The 23,297-nt window shown below is 36.6% G+C and overlaps 2 protein-coding genes across 2 annotated transcripts; both read left to right on the top strand.

Annotated features, from left to right (window-relative positions):
• Window positions 1-993: 993 nt before the first annotated feature.
• On the top strand, window positions 994-6,543 carry LOC145032561 (nifU-like protein 4, mitochondrial). Its single transcript, XM_078981408.1, has 6 exons — window positions 994-1,286; window positions 2,513-2,674; window positions 2,796-2,971; window positions 5,914-6,017; window positions 6,099-6,210; window positions 6,285-6,543. Exons 1-6 carry the CDS (start codon window positions 1,073-1,075, stop codon window positions 6,354-6,356), a joined length of 840 nt encoding a protein of 279 aa, XP_078837534.1. The 5' UTR covers window positions 994-1,072; the 3' UTR covers window positions 6,357-6,543.
• Window positions 6,544-14,436: 7,893 nt separating this feature from the next.
• LOC145032560 (zinc finger A20 and AN1 domain-containing stress-associated protein 6-like) lies at window positions 14,437-15,386 on the top strand. Its single transcript, XM_078981407.1, has 2 exons — window positions 14,437-14,583; window positions 14,668-15,386. Exon 2 carries the CDS (start codon window positions 14,770-14,772, stop codon window positions 15,244-15,246), a length of 477 nt encoding a protein of 158 aa, XP_078837533.1. The 5' UTR covers window positions 14,437-14,583; window positions 14,668-14,769; the 3' UTR covers window positions 15,247-15,386.
• The last annotated feature ends 7,911 nt before the right edge of the window (window positions 15,387-23,297 follow it).

The following is a 23,297-nucleotide window of genomic DNA, read 5'->3' as shown; positions in this document are numbered from 1 at the left end:
AAACCGCTCGAACTAAAATTCGAGTTTCGGGCCGTGCACTGCTAAGCCGAATCTTAGAAAAATCATAACTTCTTCATACGAAGTCAGATTTGGGCGTTCTTTTTATCAATGTTCTTAGTTTAACATATTCTACGACTTTTGTTTATATTTCTAAGGCTAAAAAGTCTTCTATCGTAAATTCACTATTTACGTCTCCCGGTGCCGTGCCGGTTTTGCCGAAAAACTTCGGTGGGCCATAACTTTTTCGTTATAGCTCGGATTTCGGCATTCTTTATATGTACAGAAGCCTTGAGACATATTCCACAACTTGGTTAAGATTATTTATTCTAAATAATCTTTTGTCGAAAAATCATTTTCGACCCCTATTGCCTCTAATTTAACTAGCCCGGATCTGCGGGCGTTACACAAAGCCAGTAAGTGGCGGCGACATTGTATGATAGAGGCAACTAAAAATGGGCTTGTTGAAGATGATGATGATGTTTAGAGATAGATGAAAGGATGTAAGGTGTTATTTTATTTTTCTATTTTTTTAATTACTGAAACATAAAAAAGATGGAATAAACAAATAAGAAGGACAAATTAATCTTTTAAAGATGCTTTCAAAAATTTCAACGACGACGACCAAAAAGAAAAAGAATGGATAATGACTTAAAATGGTAATATATTTTTTTATTTGTACACATTTAGTAACTGATTTTTTTTCGTCCACATTTATCCATTTAACTTGTTAAACTGTACAAATTTAATCATTTATGACCGACTAATCCAAGTTAACCAGTAAAAATGACTTAATAAGATAATATATTACAATTTTAATTCATTATCCCAAAAAAAAACCACATCTTGGACAAGTTGTGAGTACATCTTGGACAAGTTGTGAGTGTCGAAAAAAATGGACCATAACTGTGCGTTTATGTAAACCATAGGGATCAAATTCAAAATGTTACTCTGTTTTCTTTGTGTTTTCGTTTTCTTTTAAAATTCAATCAAACAAGGATTAGGGCTTTAAATACCCGGGAGGTTTTCTTGCTTCAAATAGATTTTCATTATTGATTTGGAGGAGCCACACTGAATGATGAGGGGTTTGCAGAGATTGGTAGCAGGACATCGAGCTCATATTGGCCGAAGATTGGAACCCTACATTGATAACGCTGCTGCACGGCATACCTCCCGCCGTCTATTTATCATTTCTTCTTCGAACAATGTTTCTTCTCGTGTTACATCGTCGATTTCTAGACCTGTTGCTCTCCCCGCGCATGCCTCATCTGGATTAGGCAATTTTGTAGGTTAGTTGGTTCGAATTTGCAGCCATAATGAACTACATGTGAATGACATCTCTTATCTGTTAATGTTTAAACCGATTCGTTTGATCTTATTTTCTCCGCGGAGGTTTCGTTTAGATTAATTTTTATGATCCAATTCTCTTTGTTGTTTGGTAAATATGAGAAACCTAGGTTAGACTTGAAAAATGAAGTTCAATGCAGCTGTCCTACCCCAAAATAATTGAGTTTTTTTCTCACGAAGTAATATATTGGAGATTTCTTTTATCACTGGTGTTGTAAAATGTAAATTACTTCACTGATAACTTGTCCAAGCAAAGGAAATAGTTTTCTTCAGAGTTATCTTTTAGTTTTTGAACACTGTTTGTTTTTCAATCATAGTAATGCCTATACTGTCTGTTTTTCAATCATGGTCATTTACATAAATTCCATTTGGAAATCTGAGTCAACATTGTGATTTTTCCCACTTCATTCTTATCATTTCATTGCTTCGCACCCTCACCCCTTCTAAATCGCTTACACTTGCAATATAGTGCTTAAACACTATTAATATCACACTAATAAAGTTGGCTTATTGGTTTAACTAACATTTTCCATCATAATTAGAGTTGCAGTAAGATCTGCTCATGCGTTTAACATTTCATCTACTCGAAGATAACCCTTTTCAAGGAACCCAAAAGCATGAATCTCAAGGGTACATTCATAATATGTAGAATTTTTACTTGGTTGCAACATTACGGAAACCCTTGTTAGGTTGTTCAACCACTAATCTCCAATCCCATATAACACATTCCAGCAACATATATCCATTTTTAGATGTATCCAAAGATACCAAGCATTTATTTGATTTGTGACTGTGAGAAAGATACCAAACATGGATATATCTAAACTCTAAAGAGTTGGTATGTTCCCTACATAAACAGTACCGTAGATACCTTTCGTTTCTTATATAGTTAACATAATTGCAAAAACTACATACACATCCTTAATCTTTGATGCATCTATTAATTTCGATTGTTCATCAAGAGTTTAAGCAAGAAAAAACTTAAAAAAAAAAAAGAAATGTAGTTGTTACAAGATAAGTTAATAATATACCCGCTTGAGGTTTCTTTCACAATTATTTGCTATGGAATCTGTATTATGCAATGCAGTGATATTTTGGTGTTGGTATGTTAAATATATATGCATTTATAGTCTTTGAAATGGGTGTGTTGTGACATTAATTTGAACAGGGCAGAAGAGGAGTATGTTTATTCAAACACAATCTACTCCTAATCCTTTATCATTGATGTTTTATCCTGGGAAGCCAGTCATGGAAGTTGGAAGTGCAGACTTCCCAAATGCCCGCACAGCTATGAATTCACCACTAGCAAAGGCCCTCTATGGAATTGATGGTCAGATTTTCTTTTCTTCTCTTATGTTATGTTATGTTATGTTGTTGCTTACTGATCTTGAGTGGTGATTATCTAATATGGTTGAACTAAGTACATGTTCTTATATTATATGTTGGTGCAGGGATTACTCGTGTTTTCTTTGGTTCAGATTTTGTGACTGTAACCAAGTCAGAAGATGCTACCTGGGATTTTCTAAAACCTGAAATATTTGCAGCAATTATGGACTTCTATTCATCTGGGAACCCACTGTTTCTTGACTCAGCTACTGCAGCTTCTATGGATACAGCTATTCATGAAGTATGTTAGACTTCCTCTCTTTTCCAATCTTACATGATTACATCCAGTTATTCTAACAAACATTAGGAATAGTATTAGTAATAATCACCTTAGTATATGATAGAGAATGTGATAAAGAATGGTTCTTATATAAAACAGGGGGAAAATTGGAGGGACCAAATTGAAATATTTACTATTTTTTGTTTTGCACCCGATCTGAAATCATCCCTAGGCTAGTATAAATAACTATAATATTCGGGCTATTGAATTATTTAGTCTTTTGGATTTCGAGTCTACGATGTTAGTTTGGGCAGGGGGTTGTCTGTGTGGAGAGCCTCGCTGATTAGGGCAGGAAGGATAACCATTTAGGTTTCCTTCTATGATTATCATATTGTATCTGCATCTTCACTTTAAGCTTCTTTTCCCCCTTTAACCTCTCTTTTGATTATCTTGTTTATTTCCTGGTTATTGTTCCTATGAATATGGCTTGAAGCTAAGTGGATTCCCATGAGGAGAAAACGGGTATTTGTTAGTTATTAACCTCGTCCAACTATAAGAAATCCCTAAACATTTGGATTTCAAGTTCCAATCCTGCTGGAGAAATGGCATTGTTTGATGCAAAACTATATGTTATGAAGTTTAAGATTTCAAGTTATTAACCTCATTAACACAACTTATAAAAAAATGATCAGTTTATCTTAGCACCAAGAATACCACCCTCAGATTTGATGGAAGATTCAATAACATATTTCAAGAGGTTTATGAAAATAACTAGAAGTCAAAGTTTGAGGCTGCTTAGATATGGTATAAAGTATGAACATCATCTTATTGATGTCATGGTTGCCTATGCTCTCAAGAGTGATGGAAGGTATGTATGGGCATGCAAAAAGGGAGTAACCTATGGTACTGTGACATGTCATTTCAAGGTGCACAAAAAGGGAAGGGAAACCAGCACAATCGGCATAGCCTCGATCTTGGTATGGACTATAGGCTAGTGCACTAGGCAAAATTGGATAACAGTTCTAAGCTTCTTGATTTCAATGAAAAACTTGAGGCAACATGCATTGGCATTGTTGAATCTGGGAAGATGACAAAGGATCTTGGAACACTCACAATTTGGATTGTTTTACAAACTCTAGGCTTGAGGACAAGCCTCTATTTCAACACGATGGTATTGATAGAGAATGTGATGAATGGGTCGTATATAAAACAAGGGGAAAAATGGAGGGACCCAAATGAAATATTTATTATTTTTTGTTTTGCGCCTAATCTAAAATCATCCTAGGCTAGTATAAATAACTATAGTCTTACGATTATTGAATCATTAAGTATTTTGCATTTTGAGTCAATCTTTTGCAAGTTTACGGTGTTAGCTTGGACAGGTGGTTGTCTCTTTGGAGAGCATCTCTGACACAGAAAAGATACCCATTTGGGTTTCCTTCTCTGATGATCATGCAACTTCACTTTAATGAAATTCAAGCTTCTTTTCCCCCTTTAACCTCTCTTTTGATTATATTGTTTGTTTTAGAGTAAATTACTGAAATTGTCCCTATGGTTTGGTCAAAATTGCATGTTTGGTCCCTAACTTTTTTTTTTTGCACTCGGATCGTCTCTGTGGTTTGCTTTTGTTTCGTTTTTCGTCCCTATGGTTTGGTCAAAATTGTACGTTTGGTCCCTAACTTTATGTATGCAGAGGACAAAAAATGCAACAAAATCAAACCACAGGGACGATCCGAGTGCAAAAAGAAGTTAGGGACCAAACGTGCAATTTTGACCAAACCATAGGGACGATTTCAGTAATTTACTCTTTGTTTTATGTTTTTTGTTCCCATCAATATGTTTGTTTTATTGTGTCATTGTAAAGTGTCTTCACATGCATCATTAATTAGAGTAGGTCCTTATTGATATTAAATTGTATATTCTCTAGGTTTTTGTGTTGCTAGCCATATTCTTATTGTCATTTGCTTTCATAATTGGCGGCTATTTATACGGATATCCACTTATTAGTATTTGTTCAATTATTCTCATATCCTTAAACTTTTATAATTGATCTTTGGAACCATTAACATTGCCTTCCTAAGATGAAAAAGGGTCTGCAATCCTGTTGTTAATAATGCCAAAGGTGGGATTGAATAGCCAAGTTCTATTTCTATCATAGGGAGCGGCTGTTTAGAAGCTTCCATCATCTCATCACTTGTAACCATTTGTATCAACTCTGTCATGTCTAGCTATGCCTTGCACAAATTGAAACCTTAGATTCAACAAATAACACAAGAACACAAAAGTAGTAAGGCAATAAGGATTTAAGAAGGTATCCGACTTTTTCTCATATGATACATGTCTAGCTATGCCTTGCACATATTGAATCCAGATAGTCTATATACTAGGGTCCTAAGGGTTTATTTATTTATTTATTTTGAGTTTACTGTTTGAGGGAGCATAGATGCCAGTTTCTAGCGATGCTAATTTTTCCGGATCTACGTGACTCTGATAGCTTTAAATTTGGTATCCTAATACTTTTCATATCTTCTTCTCCTCCATGTTGTTGCCAACAACCATATAGATATAAATGTGTTATGGCCCGGGATCTAGATCTCATGACTGGACCTGTTGTGCTTCCTACAGCCGTGAGTATTACTGACACCTAATCTCCTATTGAGAGGAGACTAGGTTAAACTATTCTAAGATATTAAAAACAATTGACTTCAAGCATAATTTTATTTCATGAACGACTACCCTTTAAATAGGGATAAACAAAGGACTCTAATAAGGAAACAAAGATCACCCAAATCGACTCAAATACTAAATGATCCTAATTACCAAATTTAAAAACTGAAACAATATAATTTCCTAAAATAAGATACTTTCCAGAAATTAAAATACTTATTATCCGTATGATTCATAACAAAATGATTATATTGCATCCATCTGAAATGAAATGTATATCTGTTTTGGTATATCAGGATGACTCGGAAATTGTTGCAATGATTAAAGAACTTTTGGAAACTCGTATACGACCTGCTGTGCAGGACGATGGTGGGGATATCGAATACATAGGATTTGATCCGTGCGTATCACTGACTAGTTCATTATTTATTTATTTAAATTTAAAATTTAACCCAATCTTCTAATCTAAATTAATTATCAGAGAGACGGGAGTTGTGAAGCTAAAAATGCAAGGAGCATGTAGTGGGTGCCCTAGCTCATCTGTCACCCTCAAATCAGGCATTGAAAATATGCTCATGCATTATGTACCAGAGGTAACAATTATCCATTTCTCCTCTTCATCTGTTGTTGACTTTCCTGACTTTCCTGCTTGCTTTTCCAATTCCAGGTTAAATCTGTGGAGCAAGAGCTTGATCAAGAAGAAGATAATAATGGAGAATTAACAGGCCAGCTGGAGTGAGGTTCAGGCAACCAACTGACAACTGTATTTATTTCTTTGTTCTAGAAAGAAAGAAAGCACACAAAACAATGAAGAATCACAAATAAATTGTTACCAAGTATGTTAATCACACTCCTTGGTTTTTGAGTTGTTACAATATAATCATTCCATGTATATGAGTAAGGTCCAACCACATTTAATTTTTTCATTGCCTTTGGGACTATGAAGTTGTTCTCTTGTTTATCCATGAATAGACTGTTCAACCCACTTGATCATAACATCATTAATTGTCGGCTTTAGTTATAAATTTGGAGGTTTGCTGATCCATGATATTAACTTATGTAGTTATCAAAAACTTAAATTTTGCTATTCATGCCTTGGTAAAGACGTCATTTTGTTTTTGTAAAGTAAAATAGGCTCTTTTGATTTAATCGATGAAGAGCCTTGAAACTATCAAATAAAATCACCTACCAAAAAAATTGCTACTTCGAAAATGAAAGGACTCCACCCAAACTTGGTGAATTTAATTTAGTTAGGCATATGGAAAAAGTTGTACGGAGAATGATCGAATTTGGCTTATGGTTGGCGCTAATGATAAACTTCCAAAATGTCATAAAGGCACTTCACTTTAATGAATACTTCACAAAGTCGTTTTATGTTTGAAAAAAAAGATCCTATGCACAATGTGTTTTTCGTGAACTGCAAAATCAATTTATTTTGGATAACTCAGTTTCATGGCTTAAAAATTAGATGAAAACATCCATAAAAACTATTTGTTACTAATTGTTTTGAAGATTTATTAAGTAGTCAAGAAAACTAACTATTATCATTCAATTATTTAAACTTACGAACAAAAACATATGAATGACTTAGAAATTCATATGAAAATTGCATTCAAAAATGAGAAACTAAAAGTAAGTGTTCATAGATTACTCCAATGTTTTTAGCCACTGGTGGCTACGATATAAAAGTGAAATTAATATAAACAAACATCCACAAATCAAACAAGATGAATCAAGCACTTCAAAAGCTTCATGAACCCAAAAGATTTGCCTCCAAGGAAGGTCTCCGCTCTCCATTACTATGTTTGTCAATAAGATACCCACCTTACACCCCAAAACAGGTGTAATGTTGACTCGGGCTGCATGAGATGGCCTTATAGCCTTTGACTTGCATGCATCCTCTATATCATGAAATGCATAATCCATCTCATGCATATTTCCGAAGTCTCTCATCTTCTCCACAAGTACTTCCAACTCTTGATAATTTTATTTTTAGATTATGGATGAGATTGATCTCCATCAAGAAAGGAACGACTTGATTATCAATCTCAAGATTACTAACACCAAGATCTTTCTTGACTCCGTGTGATGTCATGACTGAACGAATAATTGTGACATCTTTAAATCTACCTATTTTTACGTGTATATTTGACAACAAAACATAATACCCTGCTTGTTGCACATGTTGTGCTGGGACAATTCAAATAGATGATATGTTGCTACAAGATCGATTTCCGTGTTGGAATGAACTTTACAAGCATTTAACAAAACACATTGTTTTCACTTTTATATAAAATCAAAAGCTTTGTTGATTTTTCCTTATCTTCCTAGCTAATTGATCATGCACGCCAAGTGTTCTAGTCTTGGAATGATGTTATATTCTTCGTTCATCAATTTGGAGAAATGTTTTCCCTAGTTTAGCAATCCAACATGGCTGCATGATGATATGAATGGAACAAAGGAAATGGAATAAGGGGTGAGGTCGAAATCTTGTATATTTGGAACAATAAATCTTGTATATTTGAAACAATATTATATGTAAGGATGTTAATCAACTTCATAGCATTTATTTTAAAAGTTAAAATATAATTTGGTGACAAAAAAAATTATGGAATATGCAAAGTTTTGATAATTACACAAAAGTCACTATATTTTGAATATTTATCAAAAAAGTCATTATATTTTAGTTTTTTTTTTTCCTTTTAATTTTGATACTCAGAATGCGATGTCACCAAAGCGACACATCATCATGCAATGTTAGTGCCATGTGATTAAAGAGTAACACATCCGCATGCCATATAAGCAAGTAATTGAGTTGATCAATTAATGTTGGGCGATAACAAAACAAGTTAAACACTTCAGATAAATATCAAAAAATAAACTTCGGTGAACTCACAAAACTTCTGAAAAAAGGTAAATCAAAAGAACACAATGTTTAACGTTGTTCAGTCAAGATGACATTCGTCCACGGGGGGGGGGGGGGGGGAGAGAGAGAGAGAGAGAGAGAGAGAGAGAGGATTTTATTAACTTTCTGAAACTATTACAAGCACTCAAAATTATATATCTCTTTGAGCTCTCACATAAATCTAGCCATTTACAATGATTGGGTTATGAACATTTTTATACTTGAAGGATCAGACTTAAAACCCTAATGTGTAATGTCCAAAAAATAAGACCATAAAATTTCATTTAAAACAATGTTCCAAGAACAACATCCATAAAATTTTAACGAAATAAGTGTATTAGCATCATTCCAAATCAGAGTAATTTATAAAATGCGGAAACATGTGGTGCGTGCTCTGCAATCATCCGGAGCTCCCTTGTTTGAAAACCGAAGTTCCTGAAACACAAACCGAAAACCGTAAACACAAAGTTTAGTGAGTTCCCCCAACATATAACATACATAACAAACATACTATGGAGCATATCTTGGCCTCCCCTTCGGTCTATTTCAATAGGATACCGAGTCTATTTCACCCCTACCACAACCACATAATATCATAAGAAAATAATCACAAAAGCCTCAACAAATACTAGCATACCAGATAATTATCACAAAGACAATCATCTTTACTATAAACATAAATTAGTGGGCCGATATTGGTGCTTTCGACCCACAGATATAGGGAATGTAACTCACCTCAAAATAAAGACGAACCTTACAACTGCTTCTGCTGCGAACCTGCTCTAAACACTGAACCAAAACCCTAAAACTAAACTCCATCAATACACATGTCTAAACCCAAGCACTAGGCCTACTAATGGCCCAACTAACCAAGCCCACAATTGGCCCGAGCATTGGGCCAACTAAGGCCTAATTCACCATCTAAGGCCCATTAGGGAAAGCCCGACAAGACAAGCCCAAACAGAAGTCCATTAATCTAAAATCCTTAGTCCATTATGAGCCCAAACCAAAGGATAAGTCCAAGACCAAGTTAGCCAACAATCAAAGAGCTCAAACTTGCACAGGAGGTTCTCACGTCATGAGAACCTTATGCTCACGTCGTGAGGTCGTGTCTTTTGCCCATAAACTTCCTCGAACACGCTCTCACTTCGTGAGGTCTTATTCCTCATGTCGTGAGTCCAGATTTGACCAAAAATGAGCATTAAGTTCCTAATCCATTAAGCCTTAACGTAGGACAATCTAGAGGATATTCCTTGACCCCAATGGCTATAAAAATAAAAGCTTTTCAGTCATGTATGTCCAATAAATGATTCAAACACCAACTTAGGTCAAAATGGAGGAAAAAGGACCAAGACTCAAGCTTGGAGTCCAAAACCATGACCAAAATCTAGATCTAAGACTTATAAGACTTAAGATACCACCATGATCTATAAAGTTGCCAACTTTATACATCCCATGCATGCTAACCAACATTACAAGCCATAATATGCAAAAAAACTTAGATCTAGCAAGCTAGAAAGGAAATGCATGAGCTTGAGGACTTACAGAGGTCCAAAAGCTCCACAACTAGCTGACGATGAAGCCAAGATGCTAACAAATGCACAACAAATGATATTCTTCTCCCAAAAGCTCTCAAATAACACCAAGAATGACCAAGAACTTCAATGGGGTTTGAGATTAGGGTTTCCAAAGGTCGTGGAAGTGAAAGAGGCTGAGGAGGAGCAGCCCTAATCATCTCATACCTTAAAATACCCGAAAAAAAGGGTTTTCGGGCATCAGGTGCCTCTCACGTCATGAGCACTTCATGGTCACGTCGTGAGCCTTAAATGAGCTTGGTCAATAGGTCAACGATCACTCACCCCAACCACTCCAACTTCAAACAACCATAACTTCTTCATTTCAACTCCGTTTTCGATGTTCTTTATATCCACGAAAAGGCCTCAAAGAGCTCCACCATTCTATCAACTCCCCTTTCCCATAAAACATTATGAACAAAAATCTAATTCCATAAAAGTCCTGAACTTCCACCTTACCGATATACCCTTGGTCTCTAAAAACACAAACCGAACTCTCAAATCATCTTAGCTACATTACCCACATGCAAAGGGGTCTAAACCTTTATTCCTTAAGATCTGAAGCCTCCTGGTAACATATATTCGGGTCACGGTCTTGAATATGAATCGACTTAAAACAGGATGTTACATAATGGGCCAAACCTATCAAAATACACTAAATCAAAAAACAAACTTTGGTGAACTCAAAAAACTTTTGAGAAAATGTAAATCAAAAGAACACAATGTTTAATGTTGTTCAGTCAAGATGACCTACGTCCATGGGTGAACGAGAGAGAGAGAGAGAGAGAGAGAGAGGATTTTATTAACTTTATGTAACTATTACAAGCACTTAAAAATGTATCTCACTTTGATCTCTTATAGAAATCTAGCCATTTACAGTGGTATAAGCCTATTTATACTTGAGGAATCAGACTTAAAACCCTAATGGGCCAAGCCCATTGGCCCATAGACCCATGAATGGTTACAACCAATCATATTATGCCATACATCTTCATGAATATTTTTCCATATCATACAATCCATGAGCATCAACAACACATATGATGGAGCACCTTGTGCCATAGTGGAACATCATGACGTACAAGTGGCGCATCATGAACACTAATGGCCCAACATCCATCATGGTGGTACAACATGGTGTAATCCTTGATCAATACCAACTTTTGAGTATCCTTGGACGATCTTGAGCATCATAGATGACTTCATATCATACTTGGCTCATTAGGAACCAAAATGACCCATCTAGCACCATGATGGCGCAACATGTGCAAGGTTGGTGCAACAGGCTTCACGTGTGGCGCAAGAACTTCTAGGTTGGAGCAACATCACCACCTTGGCACACCAAGAACATGTTTGACACATCAATATACTCCATGGCGTAAGAGGGATACCTCATGGCGCAAAAAGGATACCTTATGGCGCAAGAGGGAGCAATATGTCGCAAGAAGGAATGCTTATGGCGCAACAACATCCTTCTTGGCCCATCCCTTTATTAGATGGCGCAATAAGATCCCTTTGTTGCTCCATATCACCCCCAAGTGCTCCAAACCTCTTCTAGGTGCTCCAAACCCCCTTTATATGATTCGTTCCTTTGACACTTGATATGTTCTTTTGTCAGACGATTCATTCCCTTCTCAGATGATCCATTCATTTGTCACATGCTCCATGAACCTCAATTGTTCTATTGTGATCTAAGTACTCCGTGTTGGATAAGACTTCTTACCCCAACAGTTAAGTGGTCAACATTGCAAAAATTTAAAAACTTGATAACTAAATTATAACAAAAAATAGCGTAGTTTAAATTCAAATTTTTGTAAAAACATAATAATCTTTGTGCAATTTACCACCGAAAGAAATAGAGAGTTAATTTTTTGTAAAATAGAACGATTGAGTTGGGATAAAAATATTAGTTTAGTTGGTATGTACCTATTTATAAGGGGAAAAACAATTAAACCAATGTTTTAATTATTTATAGCGTCTAGAAATTTAAAAATGGGATGGAAAGAGTGCGACGAGTTCTTACTATGGAAGTGGAAAAAATGTGGTGAACTGAGGAGAGGTAAGTGTTCATGACATCTTGTTGCGGTCCAAATAAGCATAGGTACGATGAGACCACACCGATAATCTAATAGCATATTCATTAATAAATAAGATATATCTCCAATAATAAAAGGGATAATGACTTGAAAGGGTAACGAACTTTCGACTTTTGTCACATTTAGTCACTAAACTTTTTTTCGTTATCTATTTGCCATTGAACTATTGAAACTGTTCACATTTTACCCTTATGACCGGCTGTTGCCGGTCATAATGGTAAAATGTGAACAGTTTCAATAGTTCAATGGCAAATAGATAACGAAAAAAAGTTTAGTGATTAAATGTGACAAAAGTCAAAAGTTTGTTTCCCTCTAAAAAGTTCAATGACTAAATGTGAACAAACTTCCTCTTGTATTATGTTTTAGCAAATTATTTATTTTTGTTAAATTGTAACAACATTTGTTGATGAAGAAATCTATGAAATAAAAAAGAAAACAAAACCCTAAAAATATATTTAAAAAAAAAACAAAAAACCGAAACCGAAATACAAAACCAATGGTTTGACATTTTCCAAAATAAAAAATCAAAATTTCCAATTTGATTTTGGTTTTACAAAAAAATGAACCATTCTCACTGATGTGAATTATGACCATTGGTTTGTCATGCGAAATTTGTGACATCCCATGAATATATAGTTACAACATCGTCTGAACTCGTAATTCATAGTAAGGGGTTAGAGTATCATCGCATGAATACGTAGTTACAACATCGCCTGAACTCGTAATTCATCACCTACAGGTCATGGGCCTGCTGGTGTTTCCACTGTGTTGTCTAGAATAGTCCGTGGTCGCCATCTATACTCTAGTAGATGACTACATCGCCACATTGCTGGTTAGGGCTATGGTATCTCCTTTCATCCTACATCACATATTCATCATCATCTATATACCTAATTATCATCACATTTCTATCATCACATATCTCTCATCATTTTATTTCATCACACACCAACTATTTCATCTACCCATGTTTCATCCGCAACATATTTGTAGATATAAAATAAATATACCGTTTAAATCTTTTAAAACATGTATAAAATCGTTCATCCAACATAGACAGCAAGTATTCAAATAATATGCACACATAGCATGTAATTTATATAAAATACTTCATATCTATGTGTAAGATGAAAGTAATTATATCTACCATAAAAGTCCCATAAATGCTTCCTAACTTCGAACCCCAAGGTTTACTCTACTAAAGCTTCATATTCTCGGCTCTCTGAACCTAGAATGGTCCAGATCTATCTCACCAAAAAGCTCAAGATAGCTCTTCCTCTCACTCTACACACTCAAGCTTGCTAGGGTTCTCACTTATGGGAAAGGTAGTGGCAATTGAAGGCCAAATATGGCTTGGGCCCAAAGATTTAGGGTTTCTACCAACAGCACAGACTCGTCGAGTCGCCTCACCGACTTGTCGAGTCCATTCATTAATCCGAGTCATCAGTCGCGACCTTACTCGACGAGTTGAGGCGTCAACTCGCCGAGTCTCTCTTCTTAACTCAAAAGAAAAATACTTAAATTATGATACCTGGAAATCCGGATGTTGCATTTTGTTTTTTTATTTCATAGATTTCTTCATCAACAAATGTTGCTACAATTAAACAAAAATAAATAATTTTGCTAAAATATAATACAATAGTAAGTTTGTTCACATTTAATCATTGAACTTTTTGAGGGAAACAAACATTCGATTTTGTTCACATTTAGTCACTAAACTTTTTTTCGTTATCTATTTGCCACTAAACTATTGAAACTGTTCACATTTTACCCTTATGACCGGTAACAGCCGGTCATAAGGGTAAAATGTGAACAGTTTCAATAGTTTAATGGTAAATAGATAACAAAAAAAAGTTTAGTGACTAAATGTGATAAAAATCGAAAGTTCGTTACCCTTTCAAGTCATTACCCCATAATAAAAAGAATAGTTGTTAAAATATTAATTAAATCACAAAAAATACCATTAAACATGCTGTTAGATACGACAAATAATATATAGTCATTTGGTAGTCAATTACAAAATTCTTCTTATTGTTCTTTCTAATAAAATTAAATATATTGTCAAGCAAATATAATAAAATAAATAATTTATTATTATTATACTACCAGGTATGTATTTGGAAATTGGAATTGACAATTGAAAGTCAAGAAAGGCTCCCTACTTTTGAGGAATTCATAACCCTACCCCACCACACAAGACATCTCTTGGAATCTTCCTATAACCACGTATCCCAACACCACCACCACCGTTTATTCCTTGTTTCCTTTCCTTTTTAGACATTTTCACAAACACCTTAACTTCACCTTTCTATATTTCCTCCCCCATCCCCATAAATCGATCATCTTCTCATCTCCTTCCGGATTGCAACTTCTCGTACGTCATTCATTCTGGTGGGTTTCTCCAATCATATCTGAATTGTGGTTTTGTTTTTCGTTTTGGATTTGGATTTGATTTTCAGTTTTGTTTACCAATAGGTTTTAATAATCTGGTGTGACCGAGCGATTGATTTGAAACTAAATCGATCGCTCACGGTATCTTCTCGGTGCGTTTTTGGCCCAAAACCTTGATCGGAAAAAATGGCTGAGGAACAGAATTGGCAAGAAGCAAGCAATCACACACCGTGTGCGAATAACTGCGGTTTCCTTGGGAGCCCCACAACGTTCAACTTCTGTTCCAAGTGCTACGAAGATCATTGCCTAAAGGACCAAAATATGTCACAGGCCAAGCTCGCCGTCGAGAAGAGCCTTTCTCAGCAACCAGAAACATCTTTTTCTTCCATATCCTCCCGAGCTACAGCACCTTCTTCCGATCCATTGGTAGTCGTGAAGACGGTGCCTGAGGTGGCTGTAAAATCACAGCCGCGGAACAGGTGCGCGAAATGCAATCGGCGCGTGGGTCTGACGGGGTTCACGTGCCGGTGTGGAATCACGTGCTGCGGGACCCACAGGTACCCGGAGCAGCATGGATGCACCTTCGATTACAAGACCATGGGGAGGGAAGCCATCGCCAAGGCGAATCCGGTGATCAAGGCTGTAAAACTGCAGAAGATTTGAGACGATATCGGCCGTTAAACTATAACTAATTGTATGATCTGGGTACAGGGTGGGGGAATTATTTGGGAACAGGTCCGTTTGATTCGACTTTATTCGGGTCGGGTCTTATAATATATGAAAGTGTTATATATTTATTTGTATAGCGTTTCTTATTTTCCTTTCTTTACCGAAAATGAAGAAAATCAAAATTATGCATGTGTCTCAATATATACTACAGTTACGTAAAAGTCGTTAGGTAGGTATCGAGTTGGTTGATTAATGACTAGAGGTTAGTCGGTCTACTTGGGAATTAATGGATTCATGAATGTGACCGATTAAGAGAGATTTAGAAGAATCAAAACTAACTTAGAGACTTTTAAGTATGCTATCATAGTATTATTGATTATGAATACTTCTTAGATTTAATAAGAGACATATCAAACAACATTTTTAATCGACAATTAATTGGAGATCATAAATTATTAAATTTAAAATAAATAAATATAACTAATATCATAACAAAATAGGTAAATATAACTAATACAATATTAATACTTCCTTAGACAATTTTTATTGAGGTAGAACTTTTTCAAGATGTTAAAAATTCATCAGTTTAGTCAATTTCACTAAATATCTAGGCATACGTTAACCGCTAAGTGTCACCTAGTTGGTCGCATACTTCATACAAATTAATCGGAAATTAGTCTCAATTTTTACAACACTCATAACCTCATATTGTATATATATATATATATATATATCATTATTTAAGAAAAATATAATTAAAAGCTATCTATCTTAACTTTTTTTTTTTTCATAAACAACATTAAAATATTTTAATGGTATTTTTTTTAATAGCATAATAACACATTCTAAATTACTTTCTTATGATTTTCTTTTTCCTAAACAACAATAAAAAATATAGTTTGTTACTCATCTACGAGATGAATATATTTTTTCAATTTGTATGCATTTGGTCATTGAATTTTTTTCTATACATATTTACCCCTTTTAACTTGTTAAAATGTATAAATTAGTCCTTATGATCGACTTGTAACAGTCCATTTTAAAAATAAATAAATAATTAATTAATTAACCCTAACCCCCGAGATGTATAATATATTTTATTGAAGCCCTAAATCCATAATATCTCAGCGGGGTGTTGGTCTTCGGGAGTTAAAATTCATAATTGAGAGTTTGGGGGTTAAAAATGTAATTTCCGGATTAATTTGTAAAGATTTTGAAGGTCGAGGGCTGTTTAGTAAATTATGAGTTTAATTTGAAAAGGATTTCAAAAGTCAGGGCGTGTTTGGTAAATTATGGACTTATTATGAAAGGATTTCTAAAGGCAGTGGATAAAGGGTAAATTTGGACTTAATTTGAAAAGGTTTTGTGGAGGAAAGACTAAACTCGTAAAAAGGGATGGAAGTTTGGTATTGGCACGGGACTTAAACCTGGTGGCTTTTTCCCTCCTGTGTGAAGATACATCAGCTAACCCTAGCAAATGTTCCTCAGCCGCCATGCGAGACTTGTCAGCCGCCACCTCTCTTCTTTGTCCGTTTTTCCGATCAGACAAGTCCGACGCCGCCGCTATAATGCCGTCGAACGTCGCCATCGCGACACCTGCTGCTGGAGACGTCGCAGACAACCGGAGAACCGCCAAGGACCGGGGAAACACGTTGTGTTCGTCGTGTGTGGGTGTGGGTCGTGAGCCACCAGAAACACTCGGTAAGTCCACCCGCAACCCACTTTCAAGGTTGTAGAACTCATTACTCGGTACCTGCTCGACCGACTACTGAGTAGCGATTACTCGAGGAGTACTCGGATTCGGTAATTCATGTAGAAATATTTTTAGGGACATTATATATGTCAAAATCATAAGTTAAAATCCTAAGTTGATAGAAATATACAACAAAATTAGATACATGTGAATACACAAAAACTGAAAAACACATAATGGTCTCACTTCGTGACTAATTACTGGAAATCTTAGATATATATATATATATATATATATATATATATATATATATATATAGTAATAATCACATATGAGTATGTTAATAATAAATCATTAATTATATTATACATATTAATCACCGAGTTGACCAGGTTTTACAAGATTGCTCAATTCAAAAAGGGGCGGATCGGGGAGTACTCGGGATTTTGCAACTCGCCTCGGTAAGGGGCCGAGTAGCGAGTAATCGGAGGAGTAATCGGCCGACTCGGCGAGTTTTCCAACACTACCCACTTTTCCTCTGTTTCTCATTATTTTCTATGGATACGACGTTGGAGTCGTCACTACCGATGTTGGTGGTCGTGGGGCCGTTGTTTGCGTCTTTTCCGACGACACCTGGCACCTAGACAGTGGTTGTATTGTCGTATATTCGAGTGTATATGGTGATTGCAGCATTCATGGGGATTATATGTATGTTATTTAGCTAGAAACCCACCGCCACCACTTGCTACCACCTGCCACCGCATTGGTGGCTGTGTGTGTGTGTCGTTTGGCGTGTGTGAGTACGTATCCTTTATGTCGGGTTGTTGATTGGGTGATATGGCGGGAGAAAAGTCAAGGAAAACCATCACCACCACCGTGAGCCATCGTTGACGACCACCGCCCGAGGTGGCAGTGGGTGGTGCTTGACATAGTGAAAACGTAATCGGCCCAATAACTTAATCTTGGACTTAGTTGGCTTGTAATTGGGTTGGGAACCCTAATGAGGGTTTAGAAAACCCTAATTTTGGAAATGTTAGTTTGGGATTTGTCGGGACCTGCGTTTGGATTGTTAGATTGGAATTTTGAATTATGTTTGACTACATTGTATGAATGGCCTAGTAGATTGATGGACTTAATGGATTAAGTCCTTAATGGGTTATGTAAGAACACTTAACCCTAATCGTCATTGTATGTGAAAACCATAATTATGATTAGGCTTCAAGTTGGGCCTTTCTTTTGGGGTTAGGTGTTTGGATTCATGTTGGGCCATCTGAGAACAAGTATATGGACTATTATATTTGGATGGACCACAAGGTAAGGCTCATGTAAGGGGTTTGGGCCGAATTTGGAAAATTGGGTCATAATTGGGCCTTGGTTGATTATTTGACTTTTGGGCCTTCAGAGTGTGAGTTTGGACCTTGGTCTTCTACCAAGATTGGTTAGGGGTAAAATGGTCTTTTCACCGTAAGTATGGACTTATGGTTATACATTGGAACCCGATTGTTAATTGGGTTTATTTTGAATCTGTCAGCCAGCAGCCAGGGATCATCTGCAGTGCGATGCGAGTTTCCTCCTGGTTTGAACAGGTCGAAAGCCCCAATGCGGAACCGTGTAGTTTATATGTTCTTGATAGGAACACGATGTCTGGGCAGGGCCCGCATCTCATTATTACCTAAGTATAGATATCAGTCAGATTGTTGGATTGGCATACTTGTTGTCTGTGTGATACATGTATGTGTTTGTAGGAATGTGAGTGTGGGTGAGGCCCGTATCTCATCATTAGTTGAGTGTGGGCGGGGCCCGCATCTCATATATTGTGGGTGAGGCCTGTATCTCATAGCATTATTTGAGTATGTATATAGGACTGATTGATAGATTTGGCTATACTTGTTGTCTGTATGATACTTGTATGTATGTTTAGTAGCTAAGTGTGGGCGGAGCCCGTATCTCCTAGTTAACCGTGTGTGGGCGGGGCCCGTATCTCTTGCTAGTATGATTACGTGTATGATATGTGGTAGTTTAGGGAGACTCACTAAGTTTCATGCTTATAATTTTCAGTTTTGGTTTCAGGTACTTCCGGTAGCAAAGGGAAGAGCTCGGGATGACTGTAGTGCACACACCATTTATTTAGATCGGGATGTTTTTACTCATGTGATACTCTGATTTGGTACTACAAGTTGTTTTTTGGATGAATTGATTTTGATAATTATGGTTCATGGTGATTTATGTAAGAGAAGAAGAAAGGCTCATTTCCTGGAGGGAGCTTGTAGATCCAAAAATTCTCATCTTTTGCAATCCATTGGAGGTAAAAAGCTTTGATCTTGTCTTCTCATTTCACAGATCCTCTTTTGGGGTTGTTCTTAGCCATTTTAACATCTTTTGGGTGGATTTTGTCAGCTCTAGTTGTTTTAGACGTTGATATTGCAGATATGGATGTTTTAGGAGCCCCAAAGGCATAAAAATGTAATCTTTATGATGTATTTGGATTCATGCATTTGTTAAGACCTTTCATTCAACTCTTTTGAGCTCTAGAGTCCCATTAAGCCATGTATGCTTGTAAGTTTCCAACTTTACTTGAAAAGTCACCTTTAGGTGTCAGATTGGAGAGTTAGAGCAAGGGCTGAAGTGATTAAGTACTTATTGGAAAAGTTTGGAGTTCAAAGGAGTACGTTGAGCATACCCAAATTGAACACTATGCGTATTGACCCAAAGGGGTGTACGATGGGCGTACCAGCTGAATGCGTAGGGCGTACCCGAACAAATTGGGTTTTCTTGGATTATTGACTTTTTGGTCTTGGGACCTTGGACCGGGAGTTGACTATAGTTGACCATTCAGTATTTCATGCCTTTTTGGATATTAGGCCTTCTTGGGTTAGGTCCACTATTGATTACGCCTTATTGGGCCTCGTGGGATATTTCGGGTTTGGGTTATTATTTAGGTTTGTGGATTGTTGGACCAGCCAAGGAGGTATGTTTGGATTGGGTATAAGTTATTGGGCTTTAGGGTAAGGCCCATGCAAGGGTTTGGGCCTAATTTTGAAAACTGGTCCATTAGTAGGCTTTATGATTTTTGGAGTTTTGGACTCGTTTGGTTTTGGGCTTGGGCCTTAGTTACGAATCTTGTTTGGCTAGGGGTAAAATGGTCGTTTTACCCCAAATATGGATTATGGATCATGGGTTGGGACCCAATTTCTAATTGGGTGATGTTATTGATAGCTTGAGGAGTTGCTAGGGTAGCAGCTAAGGATTTCTTGCAGGGAACTTCAACAATATGAGGTGAGTTACCTTCCTGTATGAGTGGGTTGAAGGCACCAATGCCGACCCGCTAGTAGTTGTTTACAGTAAAGATGATTGTCTTTGTGATAATTGTCTGGTATGCCACTATCTGTTGAGATTTATGTGGTAGTGGTAGGTGGTGAAATAGTCCCCGCAGTCGGTCGAAAGGACCGAAAGGGTAGGCCAGCACCCAGATATGCTAGGGAGTATGTGATTTATGTGTTTATATGCTAGGATATTATGTGTTTGTTAGGTCATATTTTGTTTTTTTGAGCTAGGCATCAATCCGTATAGGTCTTGATAAGGGTTGGTCATGTATTGTATAGGTGCTCGGTTGTGTGTTTGCGGCTGTATGGGTGCTCACAACCGTGAACGTGTGTATGGCCGTGAACGTGTGTGCGGCCGTGAACTTGTTTGCGGTTGGTTGCTCCCTTTAAATAGGTGTCAGATGTGTCAGATGAACAGTAGTCGTGTGTGTGTGTATCCAAGTGTACCTGACGTTTGTGGCCTAATAGACGTGTGCATTGTTGGATCATTCTTTGCTTCTACTCCTTATTCTTACTGATTACAGCTTGTTTGTGTCTTTGATCACTGGTTGGATCTAGATTTGTGAACTTACAATTGGTATCAAAGTCAATCTGGTGTCAAACTCGTTCAAGCTACGTTTGCGGTTGAAGACTTGGTTGTTGGGTTTCTGCATTTGATCGTGAAGTTCAAGGCCAAAGGAATCGAAGTCAGCTCAAAATCATCTATTTTCATCATAATCTAGGTGTTTATGGTTTCATCTGTTGAATCGTTTACGACCGTAAACACCGTGTACGGCTGTGAACCACTCATCTAAATTGATCGTGAACCTCTCATTTGACTGTGATCAACTCACTGGACCGTGAACCATTCATTGACAGTGAACCCTCTTTTGGAGATAAACATATTATTTTTTTAATTAAATTCAAAATTAAAGCCTAACTAATTGATAATTAAGAAAACTTAATTTTTAATGATTTAAATCATTTGTTTTCTCACTTGGCTCGGTTGGTGCAGATCAAATTGGCAGAATTAAGATTTTCAGACAATCACAACATTGGCACCTTCTTGATGGATCCACCAGCTGCACACAATGACTTCAAGTCCATGATTCATGGAATGAAGAGATGTTGCTTCACTTATGCTTTTACATCAAACCCGATCATTTATCAAGACCTTGTAAAGATGTTTTGGAACAAGGTTGTTGTGCACAAAAAAGAAGATGGTGTAGACTTTGTAGAATCGAATGCTAATGGAAAGAAGATCATAGTGAATGAGCAAACCTTCCATGAAGTATTAGAGATCAATAACCAGCTAGGATTTCCAACATAGATATCCATGGAACAGACTGAGGAAGTCATTGAGCGAATGGGGTACGAGGGAGTGTTTCCTCCCACCATTAAAAAGTTGTTGCCACCTTATTGGAGGTTCCTTGTTCATGTTTTCGTCAGATGCATCTCAGAAGGGAGAGCTGGTTCTAACGAGATCTCTTTACTCAACACGTGTGCTATTGCTGCTCTCACTACGTGTCTCGATTTAAAATTCTCAAGATACATCTTAAACGAAATGATAGGTAACATGGAAGGATAGATTCTTGATGTTTTCGAGGTTTCTACAATTGATATTCAACAACAAATATCCGAAGCTTGAAAGAAAAAGAGAAACCTTAGATCTGAAGTCCCTTGGATCCAACACTTTTGGTCTTATGAAGCAGAATCGAAAGGGAAGTTTATGTTTGAAGGAAAATTACCATTGGTGAATTTTGGTCAGTTCGTAGAAGTTAGTGATTCAATTGAGTCTGAAGAATCCTCATATGCTGAAGAAACTGAAGACGAGGTTATTACTGCTTCAGAACATGAAGAGGAGCATGCTCCTCCAGTTGCTATCGTTGCCGAGGACCATGTGCCTGTTACAAATGAAGAGGACAATGTTAGGTGCATTTCATGTACCCATTTTGTAGCTTTATTTTATAAAAGTACATTGCATATAGGCTTAAACTCATGCATTTTGCACGTTTTCGGGATTTTTCATGAGGCAATTTCATTCAAATACTTTTGTGATATTTTAGGGACTTTTGGAGGAAGGATATTATTGGAGGAGGTAAATAAAAGTTGCGGACAAAATTTCAGGACTTACGGAGCACCGAGGAGCAAGATATCAAAGAAATGAGAAATTTGGCTTTACAGACGTTTACACGGCCGTGTAAATGGAAGCCTTGCGTTTACGCGGGTCGTGTAAACGTAGATTTCTGCGCAGTATATTTTTGCGTTTACGCGGGCCGTGTAAATGACAGTGTTAATTTACGCGGGCCGTGTAAACGTAAATGCGGGTTTTAAAGCAGTTTTTCACCATTTTTAAAGGGGGGAGCCAACTTTTTACCAAGGTGTCGATTTTGGGAGCAAAGAAGGCGATTTTCTAGAGGATTTTGGAGTTGATTAACACTTGGGAACATTTGATTTCATTTTGTAAGAACTTTAATTTCATTTTCTAGATTTGTGATCATGTTCTAGTCATGAGTGGCTAGAACCCTAGTTTCTCCAACTTCATGTCTTGACTTTTTAGTTGTGATTTCAATCATGTGATTTGATGTTTGCTTCTAATTCCTACCTAGTGAATTTGATTTTGTTTCAATTGAATGTTTGATTCTAATTGTGATTTTTATTGGCCATTTGAATTAGGGTTAGGTCATTCAAGTTATCAAATTGCAAAATCCGTAATTGTTTTGTGAATTGGACTAAGTAACAAACACTAAATTGATTTCCATTGAATGGATTTAGTGTAAATCTTATTCACATACACTTTTACACTCCCGAGCTTATGAGGAGTATTGGGTGTTGTTGGGAACATTCACATAAAGCTTCATGCAATCTTCCAATCTAATTCTAAGAGCTTTTTTAGATTAGGTTAGTAAGGTTAGGATTAATCAAAGAGCTTGTTTTGGTTAATTATTGTGGTGAATGGAAAGTGTTAGAGCTTGTTAACACTTTCAAGTACCAATTTAGGTGGAATTGAGTAGATATCATTTCATCCTTGGAATCACATTGTTAAATTG

The sequence above is a fragment of the Lactuca saligna genome, chromosome 2 (assembly GCF_052625555.1).
Source record: "Lactuca saligna cultivar CGN05327 chromosome 2, ASM5262555v1, whole genome shotgun sequence".
NCBI classification, from domain to species: domain Eukaryota; kingdom Viridiplantae; phylum Streptophyta; class Magnoliopsida; order Asterales; family Asteraceae; genus Lactuca; species Lactuca saligna.
Note: the sequence above shows the minus strand (reverse complement) of the source record. Positions and strands in the feature narration are given on the sequence as shown.